The following is a 22,324-nucleotide window of genomic DNA, read 5'->3' as shown; positions in this document are numbered from 1 at the left end:
TAAAACCTGCTTAAATTGGCGGTTGGTCTTGTCCCATTTGGCTGACACTTCGGTGACGAGTCGACTTATGTACATGTGGTTCTTTCAGCCTGAGCTGAACAACGAGGTGTTTGAGGTAGAGGGGGCCGGGGGAATGGGTATGGGTCAGGCAGCCCCCGTCTCTCCCCGCCCCTTCCTCTCCTCTGACTGTCAGGACTATATGAGTCTGGCAGCAGTGCCACGCCTCTCCAGAGTCTCCATGGACATGGTTGTAAAGGTACCCCCCCTGCCCCCACCATGGGTGCCCCCAATCGGGCTCAGATCGGACTGTGGTTTCCTTTGCTTTGATGGTGATGGCAGTGCCTATATCACTGTTACTTATAGTGAGGGGCGGCGGTGCTACATTGGGTGTCAGAGGTGGGATCCTGTCAATAAATCATCCTCCGAATCAATCTAGCTAGTGGTAGTGGTGTTGGGTTGTGATTCGACTGCCTAATTTATCGACTGCCTAATTTATGTTTTTCCCACCTGCTTAACAATCAATGAATATTGTGCTGGATATACTGTAAAACTTTCATAACTTTGATTTGACCATTTCAATTGAGAATCATCACAAAGTATTTCAGTTTATTTTAAAAAATCATCATATTTTTGTGAACATTGTTGTGAGATCTGGCTTATGTCTGTGTCCATTGAACATTTGATTGGGCAGGTCGAAACCAACCTCTGTCCCCATGGCCCTGTTGCTCTTCCACCATCCTAACCACCCTATCCCCATGGTCCCCTCCCCCACAGACTCCATCACCTGGGGGCAGAGACAACCAGGAGCAGAGCTCCTTCAGGGACAGACAGAAGTACTTTGAAATCGACACGAAGCAGCAAACGCTCGACACCAAGCCCAAAGGCCGCGTGTCCCTGGTTGGAGCAGACGACCTGAAGAAGATGAGGGAGGAGGAAGGTTTGTGCCAGCCAGCTCCTTTTATTTCAAGCCCAAATAATACCCTTCACCCCCTTCTAGGGTTGCACATTTCTGGTAATTTTCCCAACATTCCCAGGTTTTGCAGAAATCCTGGTTGGAGGATTCTGAATTTGCTGCTTAATCCTTCATGATTCCGGTACTACTCCAGGAATGAAGGAAAATCTTTTGGGGAAACTTACAGGAATTTTGCAACCCTACCCCCTTCTGAAAATGGTACAACTCTCTGGTTCATTTTGGTCAGAGAGACTAATGCTGCCTTCATAACATATCTTAAATTCTTAAATACCAGCATGCGACTTGGAAATATCTACTTGAACGCCCATCCAACTGGTAATTAGTAGTGGGAAATAGTCTCATCTGAGCTCCGACTTCACCCACATGCTAAACTCTGACGTCACATACAATGAAAATTACCTCGATAACAGCATTTTCGGCAGTTAAATGCAACAACAAAACATTAATTAAATGCAACACCAAAACGTTATTTTTATTTTTTTAATCTGTTAATATGGTTTTTGAACACTCATTTGTTTACGAGCATGCTAGCTGTACTTTTAGTGCAGGTTGACGCAGCATTCTCAACGAGTTCAAAGCATGTGAATCCAAGCAACTCGTTGCTCCCAGTTTACAAGTAGTATTTTCAGAGTTTCCCACTTGTTATGCAGCATAAACTCTGATGAATCGAATCCTAATGGAACTATGTTTCTACAATCCCAAGAGAGGAGATTCGAGCAGCGGGCACGGGAGTACCTGATGGATGAAGATGACGAGGAGGAGGATGACCTGGTGAAGCAGATGGGAGTGTTGAAGGCCACGGGCAAAGTGCTGCTGGACGGGGTGGAGTACAAGGTGGAGCCTGTAGCCACCCCCAGCAGGCACTGTAACACGCCCCCCAGCTACAGCACCACACCCCCTAGCTACTGTGGCAGCTCAGGGTACAGCCTTTTCTCTTGAATTTATTAGGAAATGTACTTTAAATTAAGATTGATTGCTCATCATTATCAGATGCCTATGTTTTGAGTAATGGAAGATTATATTGTGTGAGGTTTTTTTATTTTAAATTCAGCTAATTAATGTTCCCTCATTTATGTTTGTGCCCATAGGCCCTCGTCAGTGGATGGTAAAGGAGACTACCAGAGGAATTCCTTAGAGGAGAGCTTCAGGCTGGAGCAGCAGAGGCCCAACTCCATGACTGGGTAAAGACAACCGAACATGTCCTAGATTTAAAATCACAAATTCATGTATGTGTTGATTATTATAGTCTCTGCAGTGGTGACGCATCTCCCAAACTTATGTGTGTAGTGACTCAGCACCTCTTCTGTGTGTAGTGACTCAGCACCTCTTCTGTGTGTAGTGACTCAGCACCTCTTCTGTGTGTAGTGACTCAGCACCTCTTCTGTGTGTAGTGACTCAGCACCGCTTCTGTGTGTAGTGACTCAGCCCCGCTTCTGTGTGTAGTGACTCAGCACCGCTTCTGTGTGTAGTGACTCAGCACCGCTTCTGTGTGTAGGGACTCAGCACCGCTTCTGTGTGTAGGGACTCAGCACCGCTTCTGTGTGTAGTGACTCAGCACCTCTTCTGTGTGTAGTGACTCAGCACCTCTTCTGTGTGTAGTGACTCAGCACCTCTTCTGTGTGTAGTGACTCAGCACCTTTTCTGTGTGTAGTGACTCCCGAGTCTCCTGCAGTGTGTGTGAGGTGTTATGTGGAGTGTTAGCAGTGTGTTTTGACATTTTGTGTTCCTCCCTCTCCACCCAGTCTGATCCCAGTGTACCCTGGAGAGTCGGGGGCTCCCATCCGGACGGCCAAGGCAGAACGGAGGCAACAGGAGCGGCTGAGGATGCAGAGTCCTGAGCTGGCCCCAGCCGGAGACAAGGACCTCTCCCCTTCCGAGAAACGGGCTTTGGAAGCCGAGAAGAGAGCCATGTGGAGGGCAGCAAGGTACACACACACACACACACACACACACACACACACACATACACACACAAGCAGGTCACACACACACATACACAATCACAAAAGTACAATTGAATATGTGTGAACAAAATAAAGGGACAGAGATCAATATGCTCTAAATACTGAGCTAGGTAGAGAACATCAGGGACAAGATTCCTCTTTGCCTTCCCAACCTATTTTTCTGTGTTTCTTTTTTTGGAGATGTCATGTTTCTTATCTTTTCCTCGCGTTATAGTGACTGATTATCAGACATTCCTCTTAAAGGAACTTGGGTAGTTAAATAAAGGTTAAATAACAAATTATAATAATTTACATTTGAGTCATTTAGCAGAGGTTCTTATCCAAACTTAGTTAGGAGTGCATACATTTTCATACTGGTCCCCCGTGGGAATCGAACCCACAACCCTGGTGTTGCAAGGACCATGCTCTCACCCATCTACATACAATACCCCATAATGACAAAGTGAAAACCATGTTTTTAGATAATTTAGCAAATGTATTAAAATTGAAATGCAGACATCTTATTTACATAAGTATTCACACCCCTGAGTCAATACATGTTAGAATCACCTTTGGCAGTGATTACAGCTGTGAGGTTTTCTGGGTAAGTCTCTAAGAGCTTTGCACACCTGTACAATATTATTGTACAATATTATTGCATATTATATTATTTTTTTTATTCTTCAAGCTCTGTCAAGTTGGTCGTTGCTAGACAGCCATTTTCAAGTCTTGTCATAGATTTTCAAGCAGATTTAAGTCAAAACTGTAACTATACCACTCAGGAACATTCAATGTCGTCTTGGTAAGCAACCCTTCTGTATATTTGGCCTTGTGTTTTAGGTTATTGTCCTGCTGAAGTATGAATTTGTCTCCCAGTGTCTGTTGTAAAGCCAGGTTTTCGCCTGTGCTTAGCTCTATTACGTTTCTTTTTATCCTAAAAAAAACTCCCCGAGTCCTTGCCGATGACAAGCATACCCATAACATAATGCAGCCACCACCATGCTTGAAAATATGGAGAGTGGTACTCAGTAATGTGTTATGTTCGACTTGCCTCAAACATATTCAGGACATAAAGTTAATTTCTTTGCCACATTTTTTGCAGTTTTACTTTAGTGCCTTGTTGCGAACAGGATGCATGTTTTAGAATAGTTTTATTCTGTACAGGCTTCCTTCTTTTCACTCATTTAGGTTATTATTGTGGAGTAACTACAGTGTTGTTGATCCATCTGCCTATCACAGCCATCAAACTGTAACTGTTTTAAAGTCATCATTGGCCTCATGGTGAAATCCCTGAGCGGTTTCCTTCCTATCCGGCAACTGAGTTAGGAAGGATGCCTGTATCTTTGTAGTGATTGAGTGTATTGATACACCATCCAAAGTGTAATTAATAACCTCACTATACTCAAGAGATATTCAGTTTTGTTATTATTTTACCCATCTACCAATAGGTTCCCTTTGCGAGGTATTGGAAAACCTCCCTGGCCTTTGTGGTCGAATCTGTTTTAGAAATTCACTGCTCGATTGAGGGACATTGCCACGGTGGCTAGCGCGCTGCACATCGGGCTAGAAGGTCGAGGGTTCGAGACCTGCTCCCTGCCTGTTTCATCACTCAACGAAAATTTAGGCCTAGTCGTATATTTTGCTAGCCAAGCCGGCTGGCCGTTCATTCTGTCGGTTAGGTTGCCAGAGACGCGACCCAGTCTTTTTGTTATACAGTGGGGAGAACAAGTATTTGATACACTGCCGATTTTGCAGGTTTTCCTACTTACAAAGCATGTAGAGGTCTGTCATTTTTTATCATTGGTACACTTCAACTGTGAGAGACGGAATCTAAAACAAAAATCCAGAAAATCACATTTAATGATTTTTAAGTAATTAATTTGCATCTTAACCCTCTTATCCATTGCTTGCTAGCCAACTACGGCTAAACAGTCAGGTCAAACAGTGCAGCTAGAATAACCACAAAGTAGCTGCATGTGCATTTGTTTAAGCTGTTTTGGATTTCGCCTGGCATAGAAAATGTGCTCTCTCGTCAGGACACTGTTCAGAGGAGCTAGCCAACTACACAGCTAATGCAATCACTTCAAACTGAAACTGATAAAACAGCAAATTAGCTGCATTTCATGTCATTTGACCTGTTTTTCTATTGAAATTTCTTTGTATATATCCATAAAAATTACCGTATGCGGATTCCAGATTTCGACTGGCTGAGAAAAGATGTCTGTTCATTCTATTAGTTAGGTTGCCAAAAACGTGACACAGTCGTGAAGTCTTTTTGTTCTATATGTATGGGCGCGACCCAGTCGTTCTTTCTAAATGTTCCGTTGCCATGCTGCCTGGCAACATTCTTATCCCTTGCTTGCTAGCTAGACAACTACGGCTAACACAGTCACATTAAACCATGCAGCTAGAATAACAGCTGCATTTTATTTAATCTGTTTTTTGATTGATATTTCTTTCTATATATCCATCAAAATGTATATTTCGACTGGCTGAGAAAATACGTTCATTTTCAAGAGGACAGTGGCGATTAAATATATACTGAACAAAAATATAAACGCAACAAATTCAAAGATTTTACTGAGTTACAGTTCATATAAGGAAATCAATCAATTGGAATAAATTCATTAGGCCCTAATCTATGGATTTCACATGACTGGGCAGGGGTGCAGCCATGGGTGGGCCTGGGAGGGCATTGTCCCAACACGTGGCAGCCAGGCCCACCCAATCAGAATGTTTTTTCCCCACAGAAGAGAGAACCCCACATTACAGCCAGAAATACTCCTCAGCATTTATATTTTTGTTCAGTGCAATATTGAAACTATGTTGAAAATGTCTAGAGACAGACAGCAACGTTGTTTCAACTAAATGTTAGGCTAGAAGAAAGTCTAAATGTCAAGATGCCTTTTACAGTGGAGATCAAGTTAATGAATTGGCTGGCTGTGCAGATGGCACAGTGAATGAGCATGATGTCTCAGATGGAACAGAAAACAAGATTCCCATTTTTGCGTCACAGGCTTACCGGTGCGAAATGTTTTTTTTAGTATGGCTTAGAACGCGTCTCTCGACCAATCACAATGCTTGTTTTGACCAACCCGTTGTAGAAAAATCATGTTAAACACTGTTATTGCACACAGAGTGAGTCCATGCAACTTATGTGACTTACAGTGCATTCGGAAAGTATTAAGACCCCTTTCCTTTTTCTACATTTTGTTACGTTACAGCCTTATACTCAAATGTATTTATTTTTTAATTAAAAAGTCTAATTAATCTACACACAATACCCCTTAAAGACAAAGTGAAAACAGGTTTTTAGACATGTTTGCAAATGTATAAAAAAACAGATACTTTATTTACATAAGTATTCAGATCCTTTGCTTTGAGACACTCAAATTGCTCAGGTACATCATGTTTCCATTGATCAATCTTGAGGATGTTTCTACAACTTGTTTGGAGTCCACCTGTGGTAAATTCAATTGATTGGACATGATTTGGAAAGGCACACACCTTTTAAGATAAGGTCACACAGTTGACAGTGCATGTATTACCCTTCCAATGAGCTAATCATATAAACTACAATGCGAAAAGTACGGTTTACTTCACTTGTAATCATCTCAGCACAGGTAACAGCCGTTTACAGTCTTTCTTTAGTTTTTCATTCTTACTCTTCCCAATTCACTTAAACTATATTTCTTAATTTCCCATGGGCTTCACCAGAGTACCCCCTAGTGGCTGGAATACAACTGTATTAATAAGCCCCTTACACATGTCAGAGCAAAAACCAAGCCTTGATGTCAATGGAATTGTCCATATAGCTCAGAGACAGGATTGTGTTAAGGCACAGATCTGGGGAAGGGTGCCATAAAGTTTATGCTGCATTGAAGGTCCCCAAGAACACAGTGGCCTCCATCATTCTTAAATAGAAGAAGTTTGGAACCACCAAGACTCTTCCTAGAGCTGGCCGCCTGCCAAACTGAGCAATTGGGGGAGAAGGGCCTTGGTCAGGGAGGTGACCAAGGACCCGATGGTCACTGACAGAGCTCCAGAGTTCCTCTGTGGAGATGGGAGAACCTTCCAGAAGGACAACCATCTCTGCAGCACTCCACCAATCAGGCCTTTATGGTAGAGTAGCCAGACGGAAGCTAATCCTTAGTAAAAGGCACATGACAGCTCACTTGGAGTTTGCCAAAAGGCACTTAAAGGACTCTCAGACGATGAGAAACAAGATTCACTGGTCTGATGAAACCAAGATTGAACTCTTTGGCCTGAATGCCAAGCGTCACGTCTGGAGGAGACCTGGCACCATCTCTAAGGTGAAGCATAGTGGTGGCAGCATCATGCTGTGGGGATGTTTTTCAGCGGCAGGGACTGGGAGACTAGTCAGGATCGAGGGAAAGATGAACGTAGCAAGGTACAGAGAGATCCTTGATGAAAACCTGCTCCAGAGCACTCAGGATCTCAGACTGGGGCGAAGGTTCACCTTCCAACAGTACAATGACCCTAAGCACACAGCCAAGATAACGCAGGAGTGGCTTAGGGACAAGTCTCTGAATGTCCTTGAGTGGCCCAGCCAGAGCCCGGACTTGAACCTGGAGAGACCTGAAAATAGCTGTGCAGCGACTCTCCCCATCCAACCTGACAGAGCTTGAGAGGATCTGCAGAGAAGAATGGGAGAAACTCCCCAAATATAGGTGTGTCAAACGTGTAGTGTTATACCCAAGAAGACTTCAACAACATACTGAGGGTTTTTTTCCGTTTTTTTTCTCATTTCTAAAAAACTGTTTTTGCTTTTTCATTTTGGGGTGTAGATTGAGGGGGGAAATTATTTAATCCATTTTAGATTAAGGCTGTAACGTAACAAAATGTGGAAAAGTCAAGGGGTCTAAATATTTTCCCAATGCACTGTGTGACCTAAGCACATTTTTACTCCTGAACTTAGCCTTGCCATAACAAACAGGTTGAACACTTATTGACTCAACACATTTCAGCTTTTCTTTTTTTAATTAAATGGTAAACAATTCTGAAAGCATAAATCAACTTTGACATTATGGGATATTTTATGTGGTCCAGTGACACAATCTAAATTTTATCCATTTTCAATTCGGGCTATTTTGTAACACAACAAAATATGGAAAAGTCAAGGGGTGTGAATACTTTCTGAAGGCACTGTGTATCTACTTCCGAAATCCTCCCTCTCACTGTTTTCATCTCTTACTTCTAGACTGGTCTCATTGGTTTTCTCCTGACTCTCTCCTATTCGTTTCAATGTTTTACCGCCCATCTGTGTTTTTTTCCTCTGTGTGCCCTGTCTCTCTGTCCCTGTGCGTTTTCCTTTCCTCCTCTTCCTCCTCCCCCTCTCCCTGCCCACCTTCCCTCTCGTTGTGGGTGCAGGCCCTTTGGCCTAGAGGAGGATGTTAGGCAGTATGAGCAGGACCTGGCTAAGAGGCTCTACCAGTCACGAGTGAGGGCGTCTCAGGGCACCGCGCCACCCCCTCAGTCCCAAAACGCCGCCGCCTCTTCCGCTGCCTCCCAGCTCAGGTCTGCTCACCAGTCCAGGCCCTGGCCCGCATGCCATTGTGGGGGTATTGCTGCCTGGGGTGCTGCTGTGGGGTGCTTTGGTTTGGGTTGGGGGGGGGGGGGGGGGGTGTCATTTACTCAGCTAGCTTGCTTCCTTTCTCTCTCACTTTGTTTCACTCTACGTCTCAATCGCTCTTTCTTTCTCTCACTCTTCTCTTGGTTTTAATGCATCTTTCATCATACTAACATACTGCCCCCAGTGTGGCTGTAGCAGTGTGAGCTGAGGGCCCGCCTATGTAGTCCTTCTCCTGGATGCTGCTACGCTGGTCTTGTACTGTTATACTATAGTTTTAATAACAAGCATTTTCTGCATTGAGTGAACCACCGCAGGCCAGGACAAGGAGCACCCAACAGCTGCTGTTGTCTGGTTGTCCTCCCCACTCCATTAGAGCAACGTGTCCTAGTTTTCTCTCTGTCTCTCTCTGTCCTGTCCTAATTTTTCCTCTCTTTCTGTCTCTCCCTCTCCGATCCATCTCTCTATCTGACGGTGTTCTCTCTCTCACCAACAGGATGAAGTCTCTGGAGCAGGATGCTTTGAAGGCTCAGATGGTCATCGCTAAGTCCCGGGAGGGAAAGAAGCGTGGCACACTGGACCAGCTGGCCGAGTCGCCCTCGCCCGCCCCCACGCCATCCCCCACCCCTCTGGAAGGTACATCAGTGACCGTCTCATACACTCTCACACAGCTTAGCCCCTACATTCATTCACTCTCACTCAATGGTTGCGTCCCAAATGGCACCCTATTTATTCCCTGTATATTGCACTACTTTTGACCAGTGTCCTATGGGCCCTGGTAAAAAGAAATACATATAGGGAATAGGTTGCCGTTTGGGATGCAGCCTCTCACTCAGTACCACACCTCAATCATCGAGTGGATTCCGACTAATAGTGTCCTAACCTTTCTGTCTACCAGATTTCAGTCCACAAGGAGTGACGTCACCAGGCAGACTGGTAAGAACGGAGTTCTCTACTGCGTTTGTTTGTTAAATGTCAGAGTTCATAGAGATGTCTCCACTGACCTATTTCAATCCAGGGTAATAGAGACTCAGATTGTTGCTTGGACAACCAGAGCAAATTAATTGTTGAGAATAACAATGTCACAGTCTGACTTTAGCCTTCCTTATCTTTTAAGTAGCTGTTCCGGTTAGAGATGTTCCATCATCTAAAGTGTGCTTATTTGTAGACAGAAAAGTTGTTTTGATGGGCTTTAAGGCGCATTGAAATCTTCTCCACCATTGTACACCATCACTTCAGCCTATCCAATGCCTTGGATCATCACTACAGCCAATCAAATCCCTCTCTCTACACAAGCCACACCGGACTGTAGTATGAGTCATCCATCCTTCTCCCTCCCTCTTTCCCTTTACCCGTCCCTATCCTTCACTCTCCCTCTTTCCTCACGTCTTCCTCTACTCATTCCATTTTGCTGTCCTTCTAGTCCCTGTCGGAAAAGAAGTTTGACTACCGACAGTTTGCTGCCATTCCTTCTTCCAAACCCGTATACGACATCCAGGTATTGACTGCATGCTGAGCTCCCAGGCCCCAGCCCCCTCCCCCTGACTTTCCCTTCTGCCTCCGCCCCAGTCCCCCTCTCTCCCCTCTGGTCCTCCAGTAATCAGACCTTACAGCAGCGCTGGTGGTGCCACTGCTTCTACAGCTGCCGCCATTTTGGCTCTCCCCCTGATTGATTATTTGCTGCTCTATTCTGGGGATTTGGCTTGTTAGTTGCTGCCTCCGATTTAGTTGATGAATGGATCTTGGAAACATAACGCTAATACGCTAATACACCAGTAAGCTACTGACCACGTAATCAAATCAGGTCCTGGGTCAGTTTTCTATAAGGGTGACCTCTCACCTCTGCTCAAAGCTTTCCCTCCATCCCTTTTCTCCCACTCACCATCCAATCACCTTCAGTTATTTCCAAACAACCATCCTCAACCAGGCAACATCAACACTCACCAACCAGTGATTTGAGCCCCACTAAGCCAGCCGCCAATCAGCTTCTTGAGGAAACTGCCCAGATCCTGCATCTCTCCCTCCTTCTCAGCCACTCTCATCAGCTCTCCATCTCTCTCCATGGCTGGGGCTCATTGCCGTGTCTGTCCTGGTTCCTGATCACCTCAACACATCATCTTTTGGGATCTCCTGTCCTGTCTATCACTTAACCAACATTGGTGATGGGAACTTCCTGGGCTAAACGCAATGAGGTCTCCCTAAGCTTGGATCTCAGCCTGCGTACAGATGATTCTACAGGGGGTTGCTTGGGGTTCAGGGAGACTTATTTCTCAGTGGTTGTGGTGGTTTCTGGTCCAGTATTTTGTAGTATGTACTGCTATCATTCTTTTTTTCCGGTCTCTGTCGATTGTGTTTTATCAATCAGTCTTCCTCAATGAAAGGCCGCCAAGTATTCCTCCACTGCTCCCAATGTAATTTGGCCGTGGAGTTCTACATTTAACGTGCTGTTCTTAACTAGTTCCACCCGTTCGATTTAATAATTTGCTCTTCTTTAAGCAAGCTTGCCTAGTCTGGAGGCCTCGTGATCTAAATACAGTAGAACTACCGTAGAGACCAATAGGCTTCTCTGATACCGATATGCTTCTCACGAACGCAGGAGGACACTGGAATGTGCATCATTTCTGGCATACGGCTACTGAGCTTAACAGTGTGTATAGACCTCAGTGTACGGTATGTGTGCAACCTTGTTCTCCACACTTCTCCCGAAGTGTGCACTTGTCATGCAAGTGTGTGCGAGTGCACACTTAGGGAGAAGTGTTGCGGAGAACTGGGAAGCAAGGTATGTTTGAGTGTTGAATTCACATCAAAATGGGCTACTCTATGTGTGCTTAGTCCAGTGGGAGAGACCTGTGTAGTGGGCTGTGCTGTGATTTTTCTCTGCTGCATTGGTGACTGTGGTTCGGCTAAGTGTCTTGGAATGGTTCCTTGCCTGTGAACAGCTGCTCTCCGTGCTTTGCCTGTGAGATGGAACAACCCCCGGAACTGATGGACTAACACAAGCCAACCTTTAACCTCCCCAATCCTAACGTCATCCTGACCAGACTGCAGTGGAACGTACCTTCTGCACCCTTGCTGCCACAGTGACCGCCTGGGAGAAAGACCCACACCTACCCACTGCCAGTCCCCTAGCCCAACTTGGTGACGGTGTTCCTGGGATAATAGGTGGCCACATCCCCTAGCCTTCATCCACTCACACACTCTCTCTGTGTCCTTCTCTTGCAGTCCCCTGACGTGGTCGATGATATTCAGTTCATTGACGATGGCTCCAGTAACCCAGGTGAGTGTCAGTGGGAAAGGGTCAACAAAACCTCTTGACAACCACATCAAGTAGGGTCCAGCATCTCTGTTGGTAAAAAAGGTTGCTTTAAGTAGAATTGGTCCTAGGGTTGCAACATTTCTGGTAACTTTACCAACATTTCCAGAAATCCTGGTTGGAGGATTCCTAGATGTTCTGCTTATTCCCTCCTGATTTCTAAAATATTCCACCTGGGATCTGGAAAACCTGGGAATTTTGGGAAAGTTACCAGAATTTTGCAACCCTAGCCCATAATGTACAATATGTTACCCTGATCACTTTTATCCCCTTTGATTCAGGTGACTTCCTGGGATAAGCAACTCCTATTGGTAGGATTCACATACTGCCGGTTTCTGTGCATTTGCGTATGTGTGTGTTTCTCTGAACTTTGGCCTGAGTGTGTGTGAACTGCTGTGTACCCCCGTTAGTCAAGTGTGGTAAACCATAGCGTAGTCGGACCATATGTTCGTAGTGCTTTCTCTCTCTCTTTCTCTCTCTCAGCTTTTTAGAGTAGTCCGGCATGGTTTGCCCTGATATGTCTGTAGCCTTTGTAACAGTGTCTACCGTTATGGAGGCTAAAACCATATCAAGGCTGTTTTTCCAACGTTGGGAGGGGGTTTGCTTGTACCATTGATGGCTTTGCCTGCTAACCATTCCTCACGTGTCAACCAGCTACATTAGCTAACATTACCGTCAAACATTCTCCAGTACTGTACATAATATTTGGTGTGTTAAACTGACACTACTGCAGATCCAGATCCTGCATGAACTCAAATTGACTACACCAAAGACTTAAAAGGGGAGGTTCAGTATTTTACAACTTAATGTTAGATGGTTCCTCACCCTGAATAGTCTAGGGGCCAGGAGTTACTGTACTCTATGGTTCAGCTCGATAAACAGTCACTAGAAACTTAAGCAGACTTTAGCCACGATAGCTATTTTCAGAGTAAGCATCCAAGTACTTCTAATAAATGTTATTTCATTCAATCATTTTGCTATTTTAAATAAAATACAATTTTATTTGTCACATTTAAAAAAATATATATATATATATTCACCTTTATTTAACCAGGTAGGCCAGTTGAGAACAAGTTCTCATTTACAACTGCGACCTGACCAAGATAAAGCAAAGCAGTGCGACACAAAAACAGTTACACATGGGATAAACAAAAGTACAGTCAATAACACAATACAAAAATCTATACACAGTGTGTGCAAATGGAATAAGGAGGTAAGGCAATAAATAGGCCATAGTAGCGAAGTAATTACAATTTAGCAAATTAACACTGAAGTGATAGATGTGCAGATGATGATGTGCAAGTAGAAATAGTGGTGTGCAAAAAAGTCAATTAAAACAATATGGGGATGAGGTAGGTAGTTGGGTAAGCTATTTACAGATGGGCTATGTACCGCTGCAGCGATCGGTTAGCTGCTCAGATAGCTGATGTTTAAAGTTAGTGAAAGAGATATAATGCGCCGAACACAATAGGTATAGAACTTACAGTGAAATGCTTATTTTCAAGCTCTTAACCAACAATGCAGTTCAAGAAATAGAGTTAAGAAAATATTTATAAAATAAAAAGGTACAATAACAATAATGAGGCTATATACAGGGGGTACCAGTACTGAGTCAATGTGCGGGGGTACAGGTTAGTTGAGGTAATTTGTAGATGTGGGTAGGGGTAAAGTGACTATGCCTAGATAATAAACAGCAAGTAGCAGCAATGTAAAATCAAAGGGGGGGTCGATGTAAATAGTCTCAGTGCCATTTGATTAATTGTTCAGCAGTCTTATGGCTTGGGGGTAGAAGCTGTTAAGGAGCCTTTTGGACCTGAGGTGATATACTCCTCAATGCCATTGGATGAATCCCGGAACATATTCCAATCTGTGCTAGCAAAACAGTCCAGTAGCGTTGCGTCCGCGTCATCTGACCACTTCCGTATTGAGCGAGTCACGGGTACTTCCTGCTTTAGTTTTTGCTTGTAAGCAGGAATCCGGAGGATAGAATTATAGTCAGATTTACCAAATGGAGGGCTAGGGAGAGTTTTGTATGCGTCTCTGTGTGTGGAGTAAAGGTGGTCTCTGGCCTTTAATTTCTTCTGGTTGCACATGTGACATTCTGTTAGAAATTTGGTAAAACTGATTTAAGCTTGCCTGCATTAAAGTCCCCGGCCACTAGGAGTGCCACTTCTGGATGAGCATTTTCTTGTTTTTCTTATGGCCTTATACAGCTAATTGAGTGCGTTTTTAGTGCTAGCATTGGTTTGTGGTGGTAAATAGACGGCTATGAAAAATATAGATGAAAACTCTGGGTAGATAGTGTGGTCTACAGCTTATCATGAGGTACTCTACCTCAGGCAAGCAATACCTTGAGACTTCCTTAATATTAGACATCGCGCACCAGCTGTTATTGACAAATACACACACCCCCACCCATCGTCTTACCAGACGTAGCTGTTCTGTCCTACCGATGCACGGAAAACCCAGCCAACTGTATATTATCCGTGTCGTCATTCAGCCACGACTCGGTGAAACATAAGATATTCGTTTTTAATGTCCCGTTGGTAAGGATAGTCTCGAACGGAGATTATCCAGTTTATTCTCCAGTGATTGCACGTTGGCCAATCAAACGGATGGTAACGCCAACGGATTCTCACAAGGCACCCCGATCGCCGCCCCCTGTATTTCTGTATTTTCTTTGCGCGAATGACGGGGATTTGGTCTGGTCTTGGAGAAGCAGTATATCCTTCGCGTCAGCCTCATTAAATAAAAATCTTTGTCCCGTTCGAGGTGAGTAATCGCTGTTCTGATATCCAGAAGTTATTTTCGGTCATAAGAGACGGTAGCAGAAACAATGTGAAAAAACACACAAAATAGCACAGTTGGTTAGGGGCCCGTAAAACGGCAACCATCCCCTCCTGCGCCATTATTCATTCTTCAATTTTTACTTTCAAATGGTACTAGATGGTTTGGTTCGCAGCTGCTGGTGTGGAGTTGGGCTTCCCTTTGTAGGTTACGGGGGTCTGTTCTGGACCAAGCTTCTCCTTTCCCCTCTCAGCCCCCTTCCCATAAGGAACGGTCTCGCTGGTGTTGCCAGGCAGACTAGCCATGCTTTCTCTCTCAAAGCAGAGCTTGCTATTACTGCCCACTAGTGATGGGAGGGAAGTTCGGCTCTTTTTACTGACTGATCTTTTCAACTCGTTTACTCGAAATAACAAAACAACAAACAATAATATTACTAATTTGAGTTAGTAATGCCCAGAGGACCCCCCTACCGGCGAACAATGAACTGAAAACTCAAGTCGTAATTCTACAAGCCTCTCGTTCACATGTCCTTCACCATAGGGGGCTTCATGGAGCTGTCGTTTGTGACAGATTTGTAAACGTGTGTTTTTAAACAATGTACATTTGCTGATTGCTTGGCATACAAATAAGATTATTTTTTGATACAATTGAAACGAGGTCTAGTTGTGGCTGGAACCGGACTATATTGACTCTTGGCTGGAAAGCATTGCTTGACTGCCATGAGGGTGATTAGCACTATGTCGTTTGCGAACTCCACCCCCATCATTCTTGCACCATGCGATCAATGATCAGTTCTAAACATGTATTTTTCATCTCTATGCTCATGATCTATTTTCATGCGAGCATATGACAGACGGTGGTCGGAGTGCGTCTCTGTAGCTGCTGAGCCGGAGGAGTGTGTATTAACACTGCTGTAGGGTTCATTGCGGCCAGCAAGAACAGGTCAAACAAACAACTAAAATGAACGAGCCACTCAGAAAACAATTGTCATGACTCTCAAGTCAGTAAAAAGAGTCCTTCGAAAACAAACGTATCGTTCGCAAACTACACATCACTACTGCCACAGCGCTGGCATTGGGGGAGACTTAGGGGTCACTATGAGTCACTGAAAGGGGAACCTAGGTTTAAAGGTTTAGTCATTCACCAGGGTGTCATGTTAATATTGGTTTCTCTGTGCCCGCCAGTGCATGCTGCGGATCCCGGGACTGAGGTGCCCACTGCCACCTCGGCGCTGGAGATGGCCCTCTACAGCAACAAGCGCAAGCTGAGGCAAGGCTGCCGCAGCCTGGAGACCGCCGTGCCCACATAACACCTCACACACATCTACCACAAGAGACTCGGGAGACATACATAAACAGAGGAGGCACCGGGTCACTACACACACTCACAGGTTTGGGAGATGCGTCCCATGTAACCACTGCAGAGACCATGATGCTGATAGTCAACACACACACAATGTCATATCCTGCGTGCCAGTCTTGCCTTTACAGTCTGAGGATGTGTTGGCCTGAACATGAGGCCCAACGTTCCTGATGCCAGGGAGGAGGAGGGCCGGTGAGGGGAGCTAGCGTTTACGCTTCAGAAATACCATTCTCTTTTTTTAAATTTGTGTTCTTTTTCTTCAGTTTACGTTTTAGTAGCTGAATTATATTAACAGGCGACTTGTGTTTTTACTTTTGACCCTCTGATTTTTGCTGTTTTAAAGGAAAAATGTGTTCTGGAAGAGAAAGAGGAAAGAATATGAATTGTGCAGATGTAATACTAACTTTTCAGATGCTATTTTTGAGGTTTTCAATGAATAGATTGTGAAATGTCAGGGTTTTTAGCGGGCTTCGGGAGGGGGTGTATATATTGGGAACATACTGCTACCTTCACTACCACATTTTAAACACTACATACATATATATCTCAACTGCACTAGCACACTGCTTAGAAAACAAGATGTTTCATTTTAAATCATACATTTTGCTTGTATTTTATTACTCGATTCTAAAGCCTCCCCCATAATACATTGTTACCCCCTGTACTTTTGAGTGCAACAGAACAATGCATATCATTTTATTTATCATAATGACATCAATGCATATCATGATATCATATTAATTCAAATGTACATCTTATGAGGCAAGCACATGTTTAATCCATATCACCAAGATATTTTCTTTTACAATGAATACATTTGTGTTCACTTTGATGCACAGGCCTTAACCAGGTTCTGACTGGTACATTACAAGGGACATGCTGTCACAGACTTGTAGGATACTGATCCCAGTACAGTTTTTGATCTCGGCGGATCAGAGTAAAGGTTCTCTAGCTTTCCTGGACCAGGTTTATCAAATTCTGTCCCATTCCCATGCTAGAGAATGTAACTACACTGGAGAGACCAGCAGAGAGACATACACCCACACACATGGACAGATAAGCCACTAGTCTTTATTCAAAATGGCTGTAAATTTAGGAACATAATCTCAGCTTCATTTACATATACGGTACTTTCCCTGCCCTTTTGGTGGGCATCATTTGTCAATGTGAATCTCACTTCTATCTGGATGGTTTTCCAGATTTTTACCGGTGAAGGTAGCAGGTGTTTGCTTTTTTAAAATCTGCCTTTGGTTAATTTAAATCTGACACCCACTGAAAATCCTTTATTGTTGTGTGAATAATGTACAAAATACTGAATGGAAAGCAAAACTTAAGGTTGAAATTGAGCCAGTCTACTAAGCCAAGACCAAGCAAGTGTCTGGACTGGGGAGCTCTCTCCCTTCCTCTCTCTTTCTCTGCATGTACAATATATTGGCTTTACTGGGAGAACCTGTAGAGGCAGAAGACATTTTGTTAATCCATTTGAAATGCATCTCATTCGACCATCATTCTCAATCTCTTTCCTCTGCTTTACCTGCTGCTGTCATGGATGTTATCTGATGGCAACTTTGTTGGGAGAGTCATGACAGTAGCACTCGTGTTTAATTTAATGTACTAATCATATCTTTCTGTGTTGCTTTGGCTGACTGAAATTCAGTTAGGATGATAACATTTGCTATTGGTTGACAATGTTTTAGTTTTTTTTTTTTTTTACTGTAGTGGGTAAAACTTTCCAGACAAAATGGGATTCACAACATTTTTTTATGCAAAACAACTGTTGGAACTTTTTTTGGTTACACTCTTATTATTTTGGGGGAATGTTTTTCCCAAACGAGTCAGAGGGAAAGGGTAGAAGTGCTGGGGTCAAGGCTCATCTAAGACTGTAACTAGTGAATTTGTACAACCAAAGAGGTCTATTTTGTGGTTCAGGAATAAAAAAGTTTACTTTTCATTTAACAAGCTGATTATTTGCATTGTGTCTTTGTATTCTATAATCTAAACTCAGCAAAAAAAGAAACATCCTCTCACTGTCAACTGTGTTTATTTTCAGTAAACTTAACATGTATAAATATTATCTATATAAATAGATTCAACAACTGAGAAATAAACTGAACAAGTTCCACAGACATGTGACTAACATAAATGGAATAATGTGTCCCTGAACAAAGGGAGGGTCAAAATCAAAAGTAACAGTCAGTATCTGGTTTGGCCACCAGCTGCATTAAGTACTGCAGAGCATCTCCTCATGGACTGCACCAGATTTGCCCGTTCTTGCTGTGAGATGTTACCCCACTCTTCCACCAAGGCACCTGCAAGTTCCCGGACATTTCTGGGGGGAATGGCCCTAGCCCTCACCCTCCAATCCAACAGGTCCCAGATGTGCTCAATGGGATTTAGATCCGGGCTCTTCACTGGCCATGGCAAAACACTGACATTCCTGTCTTGCAGGAAATCACGAGCAGTATGGCTGGTGGCATTGTCATGCTGGAGGGTCATGTCAGGATGAGCCTGCAGGAAGGGTACCACATGAGGGAAGAGGATGTCTTCCCTGTAACGCACAGCGTTGAGATCGCCTGCAATGACAACAAGCTCAGTCCGATGATGCTGTGACACACCGCCCCAGACCATGACGGACCCTCCACCTCCAAATCGATCCCGCTCCAGAGTACAGGCCTCGGTGTAACGATAAATGTGAATCCGACCATCACCCCTGGTGAGACAAAACTGCGACTCGTCAGTGAAGAGCGCTTTTTGCCAGTCCTGTCTGGTCCAGTGATGGTGGGTTTGTGCCCGTTGCTACCGGTGATGTCTGGTGAGGACCTGCCTTACAACAGGCCTACAAGCCCTCAGTCCAGCCACTCTCAGCCTATTGCCGACAGTCTGAGCACTGATTGAGGGATTGTGCATTCCTGGTGTATCTCGGGCAGTTGTTGTTGCCATCCTGTACCTGTCTTGCAGGTGTGATGTTCGGATGTACCGATCCTGTGCAAGTGTTACACGTGGTCTGCCACTGCGAGGACGATCAGCTGTCCGTCCCGTCTCCCTGTAGCGCTGTCTTAGGTGTCTCAGAGTACGGACATTGCAATTTATTGCCCCGGCCACATCTGCAGTCCTCATGCCTCCTTGCAGCATGCCTAAGGCACGTTCACGCAGATGAGCAAGGACCCTGGGCATCTTTCGTTTGGTGTTTTTCAGAGTCAGTAGAAAGGCCTCGTTAGTGTCCTACGTTTTCATAACTGTGACCTTAATTGCCTACCGTCTGTAAGCTGTTAGTGTCTTAACGACCGTTCCACAGGTGCATGTTCATTAATTTATGGTTCATTGAACAAGCATGGGAAACAGTGTTTAAACCCTTTACAATGAAGATCTGTGAAGTTATTTGGATTTTTACGAATTATCTTTGAAAGACAGGGTCCTGAAAAAGGGACGTTTAATTTTTTGCTGAGTTTAGATGAATGTACAGTCGTGGCCAAAAGTTTTGAATGACACAAATATACATTTTCAAAAAGTCTGCCTGTGTCTTTAGATATTTTTTTCAGATGTTACTATGTAATACTGAAGTATAATTACAAGCATTTCATAAGTGTCAAAGGCTTTTATTGACAATTACATGAAGTTAAGTTTAGTTAAGTTTCAACTAACATCAAGGCGGTGACCCGTTCCTGTAGGTTCATGCTCTACAACATTCGCAGAGTACGACCCTGCCTCACGCAGGAAGCGGCGCAGGTCCTAATCCAGGCACTTGTCATCTCCCGTCTGGATTACTGCAACTCGCTGTTGGCTGGGCTCCCTGCCTGTGCCATTAAACCCCTACAACTCATCCAGAACGCCGCAGCCCGTCTGGTGTTCAACTTTCCCAAGTTCTCTCACGTCACCCCGCTCCTCCGCTCTCTCCACTGGCTTCCAGTTGAAGCTCGCATCCGCTACAAGACCATGGTGCTTGCCTACGGAGCTGTGAGGGGAACGGCACCTCCGTACCTTCAGGCTCTGATCAGGCCCTACACCCAAACAAGGGCACTGCGTTCATCCACCTCTGGCCTGCTCGCCTCCCTACCTCTGAGGAAGTACAGTTCCCGCTCAGCCCAGTCAAAACTGTTCGCTGCTCTGGCACCCCAATGGTGGAACAAACTCCCTCACGACGCCAGGTCAGCGGAGTCAATCACCACCTTCCGGAGACACCTGAAACCCCACCTCTTTAAGGAATACCTAGGATAGGATAAAGTAATCCTTCTAACCCCCCCCCCCCCCTTAAAAGAGTTAGATGCACTATTGTAAAGTGGTTGTTCCACTGGATATCATAAGGTGAATGCACCAATTTGTAAGTCGCTCTGGATAAGAGCGTCTGCTAAATGACTTAAATGTAAATGTAAAATGTAAGTTGATGCAAAGAGTCAATATTTGCAGTGTTGACCCTTCTTTTTCAAGACCTGTGCAATCCGCCCTGGCATACTGTCAATTAACTTCTGGGCCACATCCTGACTGATGGCAGCCCATTCTTGCATAATCAATGCTTGGAGTTTGTCAGAATTTGTGGGGTTTTGTTTGTCTACCCGCCTCTTGATTGACCACAAGTTCTCAATGGGATTAAGGTCTGGGGAGTTTCCTGGCCATGGACCCAAAATATCGATGTTTTGTTCCCCGAGCCACTTAGTTATCACTTTTGCCTTATGGCAAGGTGCTCCATCATGCTGGAAAACGCATTGTTCGTCACCAAACTGTTCCTGGATGGTTGAGAGAAGTTGCTCTCGGAGGATGTGTTGGTATCACTCTTTATTCATGGCTGTGTTCTTAGGCAAAATTGTGAGTGAGCCCACTCCCTTGGCTGAGAAGCAAGCCCACACATGAATGGTCTCAGGATGCTTTACTGTTGGCATGACACAGGACTGGTGGTAGCGCTCACCTTGTCTTCTCCGGACAAGCTTTTTTCCGGGAACCCCAAACAATCGGAAAGGGGATTCATCAGAGAAAATGACGTTACCCCAGTCCTCAGCAGTCCAATCCCTGTACCTTTTGCAGAATATCAGTCTGTTCCCGATGTTTTTCCTGGAGAGAAGTGGCTTCTTTGCTGCCCTTCTTGACACCAGGCCATCCTTTAAAAGTCTTCGCCTCACTGTGCGTGCAGATGCACTCACACCTGCCTGCTGCCATTCCTGAGCAAGCTCTGTACTGGTGGTGCCCCGATCCCGCAGCTGAATCAACTTTAGGAGACGGTCCTGGCACTTGCTGGACTTTCTTGGGTGCCCTGAAGCCGCCTTCACAACAATTGAACCGCTCTCCTTGAAGTTCTTGATGATCCGATAAATGGTTGATTTAGTTGCAATCTTACCGGCAGCAATATGCTTGCCTATGAAGCCCTTTTTGTGCAAAGCAATGATGACGGCACGTGTTTCCTTAGGTAACCATGATTGACAGAGGAAGAACAATGATTCCAAGCACCACCCTACTTTTGAAGCTTCCAGTCTGTTATTCGAACTCAATCAGCATGACAGAATGATCTCCAGCCTTGTCCTCGACAACACTCACACCTGTGTTAACGAGAGAATCACTGACATGATGTCAGCTGGTCATTTTGTGGCAGGGCTGAAATGCAGTGGAAATGTTTTTTTGGATGGCAAAGAGGGACTTTGCAATTCCTCTGATCACTCTTCATAACATTCTGGAGTATATGCAAATTGCCATCATACAAACTGAGGCAGCAGACTTTGTGAAAATTAATATTTGTGTCATTCTCAACTTTTGGCCACGACTGTATTCTGTCCAAACTGATGAGGAATATGACACACACAAAAAGCTGCTGTGAACCCATTCCTTCTTGCTCTCTGGAGGTTTCCTCCTTCATTCTTGTTATGAGGCTAGCACAAATGAGATTGTTTGAATGGTTAGAATCCAGGTGTGGTTAATGTCTTCTTAGCTAAATGATTAGTGGGCAACAGTGACAGGTTAGAGTCAAATGGGGAAAAACCTTGTGGTAGGTAGGTTTGAGGGTGGTGCAGTGTGTAAAATGTGGGCTGTGATGTGACAGAACTCTGGTTTGAGTCCCCAGCTCTCTTTGTTTCCTAACAAACTGTTTTCTTGTTTAGTAAACTACCTTAAACACTCACACCAGTAGAAATCCACTTTTTCGAGCTGAAAGACAATGGCCAGAGCTTACCCATGACATTGCACAACGATTTACAGTGCATTCGTGAAAGTGTTCAGACCCCTCAACTTTTTTCCCATTTTGTTACATTACAGCCTTATTCTAAAATTAATTAAATGTTTTTTCTCATCAATCTACACACAATGCCCCATAATGGCAAAGCCAAAACAGGTTTTTATAAATTGTTGCAAATTTATTACAAATAAAAAGCCTGAAA

General features: G+C 44.4%; 1 protein-coding gene across 11 annotated transcripts in view; it reads left to right on the top strand.

Annotated features, from left to right (window-relative positions):
* The window catches only part of LOC139583801 (protein scribble homolog), a 135,682-nt gene extending 117,750 nt beyond the window's left edge, over nt 1-17,932 (top strand). For 3 of the 11 annotated variants that reach the window (XM_071415274.1, XM_071415282.1, XM_071415283.1), the window contains 11 exons: nt 89-256; nt 775-937; nt 1,677-1,893; nt 2,062-2,154; nt 2,716-2,898; nt 8,308-8,454; nt 9,003-9,142; nt 9,405-9,442; nt 9,930-10,004; nt 11,729-11,783; nt 15,791-17,932. In XM_071415274.1, coding sequence (XP_071271375.1) covers nt 89-256; nt 775-937; nt 1,677-1,893; nt 2,062-2,154; nt 2,716-2,898; nt 8,308-8,454; nt 9,003-9,142; nt 9,405-9,442; nt 9,930-10,004; nt 11,729-11,783; nt 15,791-15,915 — 1,404 coding nt within the window. In that variant the 3' untranslated portion in view covers nt 15,916-17,932. Of the gene's footprint in view, nt 1-88; nt 257-774; nt 938-1,676; nt 1,894-2,061; nt 2,155-2,715; nt 2,899-8,307; nt 8,455-9,002; nt 9,143-9,404; nt 9,443-9,929; nt 10,005-11,728; nt 11,784-12,100; nt 12,131-15,790 lie in introns of all 11 variants that reach the window. The other 8 variants (XM_071415281.1, XM_071415276.1, XM_071415280.1 and 5 more) reach the window with 5 other exon arrangements.
* Nucleotides 17,933-22,324: the final 4,392 nt, after the last annotated feature.

This window comes from Salvelinus alpinus, chromosome 8, assembly GCF_045679555.1.
Source record: "Salvelinus alpinus chromosome 8, SLU_Salpinus.1, whole genome shotgun sequence".
In the NCBI taxonomy this organism is placed as follows: Eukaryota; Metazoa; Chordata; class Actinopteri; order Salmoniformes; family Salmonidae; genus Salvelinus; species Salvelinus alpinus.
Note: the sequence above shows the minus strand (reverse complement) of the source record. Positions and strands in the feature narration are given on the sequence as shown.